Source organism: Octopus bimaculoides, chromosome 10 (assembly GCF_001194135.2).
Source record: "Octopus bimaculoides isolate UCB-OBI-ISO-001 chromosome 10, ASM119413v2, whole genome shotgun sequence".
Lineage (NCBI taxonomy): Eukaryota > Metazoa > Mollusca > Cephalopoda > Octopoda > Octopodidae > Octopus > Octopus bimaculoides.
Window position 1 is genome coordinate 30,662,721 of NC_068990.1, and position 11,301 is coordinate 30,674,021.

Sequence of the window (11,301 nt, forward strand, 5' to 3'; positions counted from 1 at the left end):
TTTTTTTCTTTTTCCAATCAGCTTATGCAAAAACATTTTTGTTCGTTCGGTAAAAACACATACAAACATCCCTCATATATATACATATATGTGTGTGTGTGTGTGTGTGTGTACACAACGATGCGGCTGAAAAGGAATAAAGAAAACAAGGAAATGCACGAGAATAGATAGAAGATTTAGGAATCACTAGCGGGATAGCTACTCAAGGGTTTCTGGATCCACTGGAAAAGCCACTTACCTAAGGTGTCATACACATGCAACAACCAAATAACCAGCTGCACACAAAATACATTAACAAAGTCCGCCATGATAGCTTACTGAAACTGACAAATATTTCTCCCACAAGTCATTGCGCGGCTGCGTGTAAAGCTTCCGGAGTCGGCGGCAGCCATTCTGTGTAGACTTTTGTCAGTGTTAATATGCCAGACAGTCTTTTCATAGACGATATATTAACTGAATATATTCCTATGCAAGATACGTAATCTTAAAGATATAATAGAGCTGAAGAGAATAGCAGACTTAGAAAACAAACTTAAACGTAATATGCTAATGCTGGCGTGCACCTTTCCCTCGTTTAATGATCCAAGTTTGCTTTAAGATATTGGAAATTTGTCCATATCTGAATAATAGGAATCATACATATAGTTCTAATTGTTTATTATATTATTTTATTGCATCTGTTTGTTGCCTTAAAAACAACTGTAGTTTTATTATGTATTTTGTTTCTTTTCCAGAGGATAATGAATGCAGTTTGGAAATGACAAATGTAAAACCATTTACTTTGAGACCAATATATTACTGGTTACTCATGTTTTCCTCATCAAAGAAAAATCATTCTATACAAAATCTGAAATGTCCTACTTTTGCTATTTATAATTACCATTCTCTCCATGGATTTATCAACTTTTTCACTCACTACTGCCAGTTATCCTTTATAACCCAAGTTTTTTTTTTTTTTACATAGACTGTATCCCGTCTAGTATCGATTAAATGATAAATAAAAAAAATAGGATCTTTTCAATTTGACAGCCAGATTTTTTTATTAATTTTATTTAACTAAACACTTTGAAACGTCGGATACTTGTAGAGTGTGTCACATAGAACAGGGTTTACTCTTAATGTTTTTGACAAAATTTTGTATTTTAGAAGTTATTTCATGTTAAAGTCGTATTTGGGTAATTTTAACCAATCAATGACGTGTATTCAGCTGAAGAAAATTACTGCTGCTGTTTGCAAACAGCAACTTCTGGGTCCACTCCCCTAACAAAACCCTTCTTTAATAACCAGAGATGTTTTTATAGCAGGTCCGTGAACATGTTAAGCTGGCAGACCTTTCAGTATCCTGGGGTCGGTGGGAAAACTCATTTGAATAAAAGGGGTCCATGGTAGTGAAAAGGTTGGGAACCTCTACTACAGCAATCAACATCTTACAACCACAAATACATTGTTAAGTACCACTGCAACCACCTCATCTCGCACACAGTACCACATTCACTAAAACAACATCACATTCAACATAATACTATGACAGGTACTACTACAATAGAATTACAGTTGCTACAACACAACAATATCATAGACATTTTCATGTTTCTCTCGCATAACTAACTGATCATTCTAGTTATTACAATACAGCTAGGGGCCATCACCACTCTGCTACACGTCCCACTGCAACCTATACTAAGATCATCCCAACCATTAACACACCACTACAGTCATATCAAAACATCCCAAACAGTACTACAGCTGTCACTATATTTCTGTATATACAACCACCAGTTTCATTCATAATACTGAGACTACCACTGCATTGCTACAGACTAAACCCTGCTCATCACTACAGTTCCCATCACAGTTTTCTTTGCAACTGCAATTGTTATCCTCACACTGCAGTCTCTGTCAAACATCTACAGTCAATTATCACACAACAATAGGGCAGCAAGCCGGCAGAAACGTTAGCACCCCAGGCGAAATGCTCAGCGGTATTTCATCTGTCTTTACGTTCTGAGTTTAAATTCCGCTGAGGTTGACTTTGCCTTTCATCGTTTCAGGATTAATAAATTAAGTACCAGTTTGTGTACTGGAGTCAACCTAATCGACTCATCCCCTCCCCAAAAATTTCAGGCCTTGTGCCTAGATTAGAAAAGATTATCACACAACAATAGAAACTGTATACACTGTTGCTGGATCATGTAAACCACCAGATAACAGTGAGTTGACATGCTTTTAATAACCACTAATACCACCAGCACACCATAATCATCACTACCGACCCATTTCTGTAGCTACTACCATCAAGAGATATCTCTGCAGTTAATCACGAGAAAGAAGTAACAGTGGCCCCAGCGTTTTCAGCCCCTCCCTTACGCTAATGGTGGTGGTGGGAGAGGTTGATTGGAACAACTTGCTGAGATTAACTGTTCTTGCTTTGCTTTAATTAATTTTGTAAATAACGAAGAATTTAGTAAAATAAATGTCATTCGTCAGCTTGTGCAAGGTGGTGTACTGGCAGAATCATTACTGTGCTGGACAAAATGCTGCCGAGCAATTTGTCCATATTTACATTCTGAGTTCAAATTCCACGGAGATTGACTTTGCCTTTCATCCTTTCAGGGTCAAAGTGCCAGTTACGCACTGGGGTTGATGAAATCAACTACCCTCTTCCCCAAAATTTCAGATCTTGTGCTTATAGTAGAAAGGAATTAGTTGATGTTTTGGACATAAATTAATATGAAATTTTGATGAAAAATTTTAATTTGGATCGCTTTAAAATAGGAAAATTGAGTCATAGAACCATCACCAATGCTTTTGACACAGCACCATCACCAGTGCTTTTCACATGGCACCAACACTGACAGGATCAACAAGTTCCTTGCAAGATAAGAACCCCCTCAACTGGGAGTGGGGATTAGTGTTGAGTTGGGTGTGGTTTTGTGCCAGGTTTCATATGCATGAAGATTCTCCTGAAGATGATGTTTGTGAGTGACACAATCGATTAGTATTATCAGGTGAGAGTGTTGGTGGAAGAGATCAGTGATGGTCCATCAATATCATCATCATCATTGCCATTTAATGTTCATTTTCCATAGTATGTGTAGCACCTTGGATAAGTGTCTTCTACTATAGCTCTGGGCTGACCAAAGCCTTGTGAGTGGATTCAATAGATGGAAACTGAAAGAAGCCTGTCATATTTATGTGTGTGTGTCTTTGTCTGCCACTACCGCTTGACAACTGGTGTTGGTGTGTTAGCATCCTTGCAACTTAGCTAACTTAGTGGTTTGACAAAAAGGAACTGATAGAGTAAGTACCAGGGTCGATTCACTTGACTAAAAATTCTTCAAGGCTGTGCTACAGTATGGCTGCAATCTGATGATTGAAACAAATAAAAGAGTAAAAGAAAATCTTGCAACCAATCTCCAGCTTGTTTGCTCTCCTTCTTGCATTGCCTATATTTCTTCGGTTCCCATTCTGTTGGTTGCAAGAACTAAAAATGATCTGAATTTGTGGTACAAGGCCAGTGGACAAAAGTGATATAGAAACACTCATGGGTTTACTCTAACTGTAAAATGTGCCACTTGTTGGGGTAAATTCCACCCCTGAGGGCTGAGTCTGTAACCCAGGAAGTCATGTTGACTTACACACAGAAATTTGCATGTACTATTAAAGATTATGTTAAAGCAGTGAGTTAGCAAAACCGTTAACATCCCAGGCAAAATGATAAGAAGCGTTTTTTCTGTCTTTATGATATTTATATATTAAATGCAAATGTTTCATATATGTTATAAGGTCATCTTTAATGTGAAAGGGTATGACCAGTGCCTCCCTTTCCAGAGTTTAATGCTGAAGAGAAGATATAACTACTCTGAAATTCATGTGTCTATCTCTCTACGTAGGAAGCACTTCAACCTGATCCAGTGTGTTTACACCTATTTGTCAACAGCAAGAATTTTTCTCCATGACAAAATACAGTGGCTTTCTTCTTCTTCTTCTTCATTTAACATTTACCTTCCATGTTGGACAATAGGTTCAAATATGTATCAAGCACATTTGAGCTGGCAGTTAGTTTATATTTGTGCATATCACTGGTTAACGCTTCTAATCTGTAATTTTTTTTGTGTCATATTAACAAAATTTATTTTTGTGCAGGAAGTATTTATTTTTAAATATGCTCTCGGTTGATCTATGATGCTTGGAACACAGATAAATAATGCTGTTTCCAACTTTTGTCATTGCTGTCACCATTACTGGGTTGTTTTTTTTTCTTTCCTTCAATATGAGAAAATTTTTAAACGATGTTTGCTGGTGTTTATTCTTTCAGTTGTTTCAGTCATTTGGTTGTGGCAATACTGGAGCACTGCCTTGATTGTACATTTGTTTTTTGTTTTTTTTAATTTGTAAGACACTTCCCTTTAAAGGGGCTTCAGAACCTGCTTCATAGCTTCCCTGACAGCATCCACACACCTTAGGAGATATTTTCATGATGTGAACACACGGTTCAAATAGCAATCAAACTATGACCATGATGCATATCACATTCAGTATTAGCTTATCCTGAATCTCTTATCTTTTACTTGCGTCTGTCATCAGATTGTGGCCATGCTTTGAAGAATTTTTGGTCAAATGAATTGACCCAGTGCATATTTTTTGTGTAAAACCTGGTACTTATTCTATTTTGCTGAACTACTGACTTATGGGGATGTAAACACACCAACACTTTCAGTTTCTATCTACCAAGTTCACTCACAAAGCTTGGGTCAGCTCAATGCTATAGTAGAAGACACTTGCCCAAGGTGCCATGCAGTGGGGTGAACCCAGAACAATGAGGTTGGGAAGCAAATGTCTTACCACACAAACACCTACATATTTAAATATTTTTTGAGAAAGATTTAGTTGAAATCTCTTAAAGGTCAGGTTACAGTGTAGGATTCTTTGCACTTGGTATTCAAATAATACAGCTAACAAAAGAGGTGACCTAAAAAAACATCACCATGAAACTCTCCTTATATCTGTGGTGGAAAAAGTAGACAGGAAAATAAACTGGCTTTATTTTGGTTAATGTCTTTGTACACTGAGGAACATGAGAGTGCTCATGAAGAAGAAAACAAAATGCCCGATCTTAACTCAAACAAGCAGGGATTGGGTTCCAACGGTCCAACAGCGAAGTACACCCTGGCTTTTTTTTCTTCTCTGCACACAAGTGCCACTTCTTTTGTCATCTAGTTCATTACATCCTTCACTTATCTAAAAATCACTTCATGCACCAGCAAACTAAGAAATTAACCAACTAAAGACAATTTTTATCTACAATAACTTCCATTTCTAAGTAGAACTTATTTTTACTTTTCCTCACCGTTTTACATACTGAAAAAAAGATTTCTTTTTTAAGAATCGTCATCTCCGTATTTTTAAGGGTGGAATCTCCCACTCCACCCTTCACATTTTTTTCGAAAAATAGTTAAAAATCAAAAGTTTAGTAAGTCGAGAAAACTGAAAATTTATAAAGCCTTTTTCTTTGGCAAAATTGAAATATCTGATGTTGGAAACCTTCAGTTTGTGATCATAGACCGAAAGATTACCGTGTACTGTATACACACTAATAATTAAACACTATATATTGTTTAGCAATGGTCTTTCAACCACTTGGTAACTAAGTTTGTTAGCGTCAACATTGTTCAATATATTTACTTAGACAAGTCACAACAGGTATCTTCTAAAGTCTATTATTTCAATGAAATTTTATTAAAAAGTTCAGTGATATTCATTTTCGTCTTCACCAAAACAATTTTACTTTTCAACAGTTGCACTTCAGCTTGTCAACCCACTCCCCATAGAGCAGCTACATCACTTTTACCAATTAGTGAACAATATTTCGTTAGAATTATTTCATCTTGACTTTCGATACTTTTTTTTTAATAAATATTTAAGAGTTATTTCAATAATTAACGCTTCTATATTTCTTTAAAATGTCTATTCTGTACCATCTTTTGAAGGATATTCGGCTGCCATTTCTAGCAGGTCGAGACTTGTAGGAAGGTGTTAGACGGAAAAAAAAGCGAAAAACGAAATGGTTTCAGGAAAGTGAGACATTGGACTAGGATCAAAATTTCAAGGTGGAAAATTATTCACAGGATCAATAGAAAGTTGTTTTTTTTGCTATTTGCTGGGTCCGAAGGGGTCGCACCCATAGCTTCTGCGGGGCTTTTTTCTAATCTAGACCAATGCTCCGCAACCGGTATGCCGCAGCACACTGGTGTCTCACGAGATGACGCTAGGTGTGCAGCAATGTGTAACCCGAATATAATTTTTTCCCCTATACTTTTAGTTCAGGTGTGCCACCGAATTTTGAAAAAAAGCATAAGCGTACCGCAAGTGAAAACAAGTCGAGGAGCATTAGGGTAGACCACTGAAATAGATAGGTTTCGGTTTTGAACTTCGATATCAACACCTACCGGAAAGACAGAGATCTGGGCATCCTGATCAGTGGTTGGCCAAGAGGGTTGGAGTTGGACACAAGGTCAGGAGATTACAAAAAAAAAAGACTGACACTCCGTCGGTTACGACGATGAGTGTTCCAGTTGATCCGAACAACGGGACAACCTGCTCGTGACATTAACATGCAAATGGCTGAGTACTCCAGAGACGTGTACCCTTATTGTACAGGGAGATTCAGGTTGACAAGGTTGGTCATTTGAATTACAGGTACAACTCATTTTTGCTAGCTGAGTGGACTGGAGCAATGAGAAATAAAGTGTCTTGCACAAGGACACAACACGCCACTGGCTATCGAACTCACGAGCGTGAACCAAACACCTTAACCGATAAGAGTTGAAAGGGATCGGAACAGAAGGGGCGTGAGCCCAGCTGGTTCCGTGGAGCAGAGGACATTAGAGTAGTGGTAGAGAGAGGAGACAGAGCTAATCAGTGGATCAACGGCTGGAGTAGGTCTTTTGAATTACTTTGTACCAATCGGAAAGTTGATCCTTTCGTGAATGCGGTTTTGGGTGTCAACCTACAATAGCAATACTATCTTAGATATGAAAGAAACACTACCTTAAGGGCCTCAGTTGAGCTTTGGAGAATATCAATATTTGCTGCGAATTTGAGAAGCGTTTGTTTTCTTGCTGTTGTCCAGAGAAACAAGTTCGGAGGATGACTTCAAAGAGTTAGTGTGTTGGTATATGGTGTCTAGGCTTTAAGTGGCTGATGCAATTATAGGGAGACAACTGACCAACTGATTGATCAATCAGTTAATTGGTTAAATAATTAACCAGTTGATAAATAAAAAGAAGTGAAATAGAAACAGCGCTTGTATTATTGGCATAATGAGCCTCTCGGAATACAAAGCCTGTCAACACACAAGTTCACATTAAGAATCTTGAAAATCAAATTTAAAATTTAGAAACAGATTTAACGTCGTTAGGGACCTTACACTGTATCCCTAAGAATATGTGATTTATTAATTTTAAAGCGTTTTAATTTTATTCGATGATAATCTATCAAGGACAAGCTTTTCCTTTAAATGATAGTTTATGCCATTTTATAGGTCAAATGTTTGTTCTTGAGCCAAGAATGTAGTGTTTCTAGACTTTCATTTAATTTCCTTTACTGGACAATCAGACTGCCTTTAGGACTCAGCTGAGGGAAAGGGTTGCTAGAAATAACAGCCAAATCTCATCTATCACAATGCTTTCAAACGCATGACGTTTGAGCCGGGATTAGTTTTCAAAAGCTGCAACCAAGAGTTGAAATGAAACTGGAAAGGTTGCCTTTAAACAAGTTTGGCCAAAGGAGAATCTAAAAGAAACCCCATGGTTTCTCTAAAACAAAGTGTTTAATTCTACCAAAATATAGAAAACTTCATAAATTTGAATGTGAAGACAGATTTTAACGTTTAGACAAATTTTTTTTTAATCTGAAATTCATTTCAAATTTGCGAACCGTTTTTTTTTTTTTTTTCCCCTTTCTGGCGCAGATTACAAGTTACTTCAAACTTTTCTCATTAGGAAACTATCAGCTTAACAACTTTGGTCTTTATTTGATATCTGTAGGTCAGCAAGTCTAAGAAGTGACCATCACGGTCAAAGATATCCATTTTGTATACTAATCGAGAGCAGAGTATATACTGCTTTCAATCCCATATTAAGATTTACTAGACACTTTCAGGGCTCAAAAAAGATATATAGGGCAGAGTTTTACTGCTATTTCTAGCACATGCAAGTTTCACATGTGTCAAATACTTTAAAAGAATATTAGCTATATACCACTAAATATATTCACACAAATTACCTTTCATAAATAGCAGCACTGGCTCACACGAAAACCATTCGGTACACAAATCATTAACAGAGTAGACTTAGCCAATGTTAACAGCAATTATTTCTATTATTTTCACCAAGGAGGAGGACTTCTCCTTTTCACCAGGTAACAGAAATAATAAACATGAATAAACCTGCTGAAGACGAGTCTGTTGGAATGTTACAATGTAAATTTATGGTCAACTTCCAGATCTCAAGATAATTTCCTAGTAAGATCTGCTCTCTTTAAAACATCATTCATCACAGGTGAAACAATGTTCTTTAAATAAATGAATTTAAAAGTTCGGTCTTTTATTTTTTTTAACTAAGTTTTTTGTTCCCGGGTGAAGATCTTTATATTAACCGATAAATCCATAAAATTAAGGTTGAACAATTCAGTTTTTAATAAAAACGATGTTAAAATCAAACTTCCACCGCCACACATTCACAAACTATTCTTTTAGGGTTGGAAAATTAATTTACAATAAGTTGTATTAATTTTCACTTCGCCAACTTTGTAATTTTTTTTTCCTTTCATGAAATTCCTGCAGATTATCAAAAAGGTGATGACGATTACAGGTGAAGAAATTTTTATTAATAAAAAAAAGAAAAGCTAAATGATGCAATTTATGGAAAACAAAAAAAATTAACATAGTTCTAGCCTATTACATATCAATTTTGAGTAATAATACTCTCCAATTTTTCTTAATATTGATGAAAAATAAAAATCAAGATAATATCGTTTCATTAAATTGTGAATAATTGATTGCATAGTCTTGCTTTTTATTAAAAAAAAAATCGGTTTCACCAGAAACTCATTAATGACAATATTTCGATTTAAAACAACACCAGGACAAACCGAGGAGTGTACAAGCATATATATATAGCTTGATAGTGAAAGATAAACTAGAACGAAATATACAACAGTTATCTTGCAAGTCAGCCACGATAAATTATTAATATCAATTAGATTATTCTAGATATATATATCTATACAGGTCTAACCACCTTTAATCATAAATCTGTTAATATCGCCGTATATCATTCAAAAAGAATGTCACGAAAGCCTATTCAATTTTAGTTTAGTACTGTAAATATATTTTAAGACATACAAAATGTCAAAAAAAAAAGATTTAAGGATAATGAATCGAAAAGCTGAAATGTATAATCATTTATTGACAAGTTTAAAATAACTAGCACAGGGTCCATCTCTTCTAAATAGAATGAAATGAAAAATCGTTTTATTACAATATTTTATGTTGGTTATTTACAAAAGAGACCTTCCTGCAAATATACATTCAGAAATAAAGTCATTGTTCACACATGAACGTCTCTCTTACCTCCGACAGACGGAGTAAATTAGTTCTGGTATCTTTAAGCGCTGTAATTATTCTTCCTGCGACTCCAAGAGTCGTTCCACAGACCAAAATCATTCCTCAACTACAAGCGCATAAATCAACTCGAGAACGTCCATAAATACAGATGGTCCTAAAAAAAGAGCCAAATTTTCGATATGCTGTAGTTCCAAGGGAGAGATTAACTGGAAGCCTTCTGGGTCTTCTTGGGGAGAAGAACAGCCTGAATATTGGGAAGAACACCACCCTGGGCGATGGTCACTCCAGACAAAAGTTTGTTTAATTCTTCGTCGTTACGGATGGCCAACTGTAAATGACGGGGAATAATTCTCGATTTCTTGTTGTCTCTGGCAGCATTTCCTGCCAATTCCAACACTTCGGCAGCCAAATATTCCATAACAGCAGCCAAGTAGACTGGAGCTCCGGCACCAACACGTTCGGCATAATTTCCTTTGCGGAGAAGACGGTGGATACGACCGACAGGGAACTGAAGCCCAGCACGGGATGAACGGGTTTTACTCTTTCCCTTCACTTTACCTCCTTTACCACGACCAGACATTTTCTATAGGTAATTATAACAGCACGAACACACGAAGCTAATGACAATAGAATAATAAAATGCTTACTTGGCTTAAATAAGCATAAAGTGGCTCAACTCGCTATCTGTTTACGTCATCACTATTTTAACCAATTAAATTGAGAGCTACAATCGGTCACATGATATCATTTAGTGGTGTAAGACGTTTAGCCAATAAAATTACTTTGTAAGAGTAGACTCGTCTGGAGCCTACCATAGTTTATATAAATACTGAGAGAAAGCTGTTGACATTGTAACATTCAATATACAACTGCAATGCCACCAGCTCCTGCTGCACCTTCTAAGGGGGCCAAGAAGGCTTCCAAGGCCAAATCTTCTCGAGCTTCGGGTGATAAGAAACGTAAGAGAAGGAGGAAGGAAAGTTATTCCATCTACATCTACAAAGTAATGAAACAAGTCCACCCCGACACTGGTATTTCCAGCAAAGCTATGTCTATCATGAACAGTTTTGTCAACGATTTGTTCGAAAGAATAGCTTCTGAAGCCAGCCGTTTGGCTCACTACAACAAACGTTCAACCATCAGTAGCCGTGAGGTCCAGACTGCTGTCCGTCTGCTTCTCCCTGGCGAGTTGGCCAAACACGCCGTCTCTGAAGGTACCAAGGCTGTCACCAAATACACCAGCAGCAAGTAGATAAAACTATTCTACTGTTAATGTCTTTGACAACGGCCCTTTTCAGGGCCATTTAACATTTCAAAGTTAGTCGACTTGGTCTAATTATCATTTATATGAGCTAAGCAAAGTCCGAAAAATTTTAAAGCTATTTGAACATTCATCTATATTTATCTTTTTTTTTTCCATTCCTGAAATGTAAAATATTTGAAATCAATAATCATAACACTTTATTCATCTACAATGAATTCAGATCATTTTAAATGTTTATCTTTAACGTTGTAATAAAAAACTAAATCTATCATTAGAGCGTTTTCTTTATTTGCTGGCCTTTCACGTTCTAAGTTCAAATCCAGCTGTGTTCGACTTTGCTATTCATACTTCTGGGTCGATATAATGAACTGCTCTATCCTAAATTTTTCATCTCGAATACTTTTTTTTT

At 36.4% G+C, this 11,301-nt stretch overlaps 3 protein-coding genes and 1 long non-coding RNA gene across 4 annotated transcripts in view; 2 read left to right on the forward strand and 2 right to left on the reverse strand.

Annotated features, from left to right (window-relative positions):
- Window positions 1-347, reverse strand: part of LOC106868204 (activin receptor type-1) — a 48,898-nt gene extending 48,551 nt beyond the window's left edge. Inside the window, exon 1 of the mRNA XM_014913366.2 lies at window positions 239-347. Coding sequence (XP_014768852.1) covers window positions 239-308 — 70 coding nt within the window. The 5' untranslated portion in view covers window positions 309-347. The remainder of the gene's footprint in view (window positions 1-238) is intronic.
- A 42-nt stretch (window positions 348-389) lies between these two features.
- Window positions 390-1,021, forward strand: LOC128248886 (uncharacterized). Its single transcript, XR_008265027.1, has 2 exons — window positions 390-538; window positions 735-1,021. It is a non-coding gene; the product is annotated as an uncharacterized LOC128248886 (long non-coding RNA).
- Window positions 1,022-9,450: 8,429 nt separating this feature from the next.
- LOC106868195 (histone H2A) lies at window positions 9,451-10,326 on the reverse strand. Its single transcript, XM_014913358.2, has one exon. It carries the CDS (start codon window positions 10,206-10,208, stop codon window positions 9,831-9,833), a length of 378 nt encoding a protein of 125 aa, XP_014768844.1. The 5' UTR covers window positions 10,209-10,326; the 3' UTR covers window positions 9,451-9,830.
- A 125-nt stretch (window positions 10,327-10,451) lies between these two features.
- On the forward strand, window positions 10,452-11,163 carry LOC106868196 (histone H2B, gonadal). The gene has a single exon (XM_014913359.2). The coding sequence runs from the start codon at window positions 10,503-10,505 to the stop codon at window positions 10,878-10,880; it is 378 nt and encodes a 125-aa protein (XP_014768845.1). The 5' UTR covers window positions 10,452-10,502; the 3' UTR covers window positions 10,881-11,163.
- The last annotated feature ends 138 nt before the right edge of the window (window positions 11,164-11,301 follow it).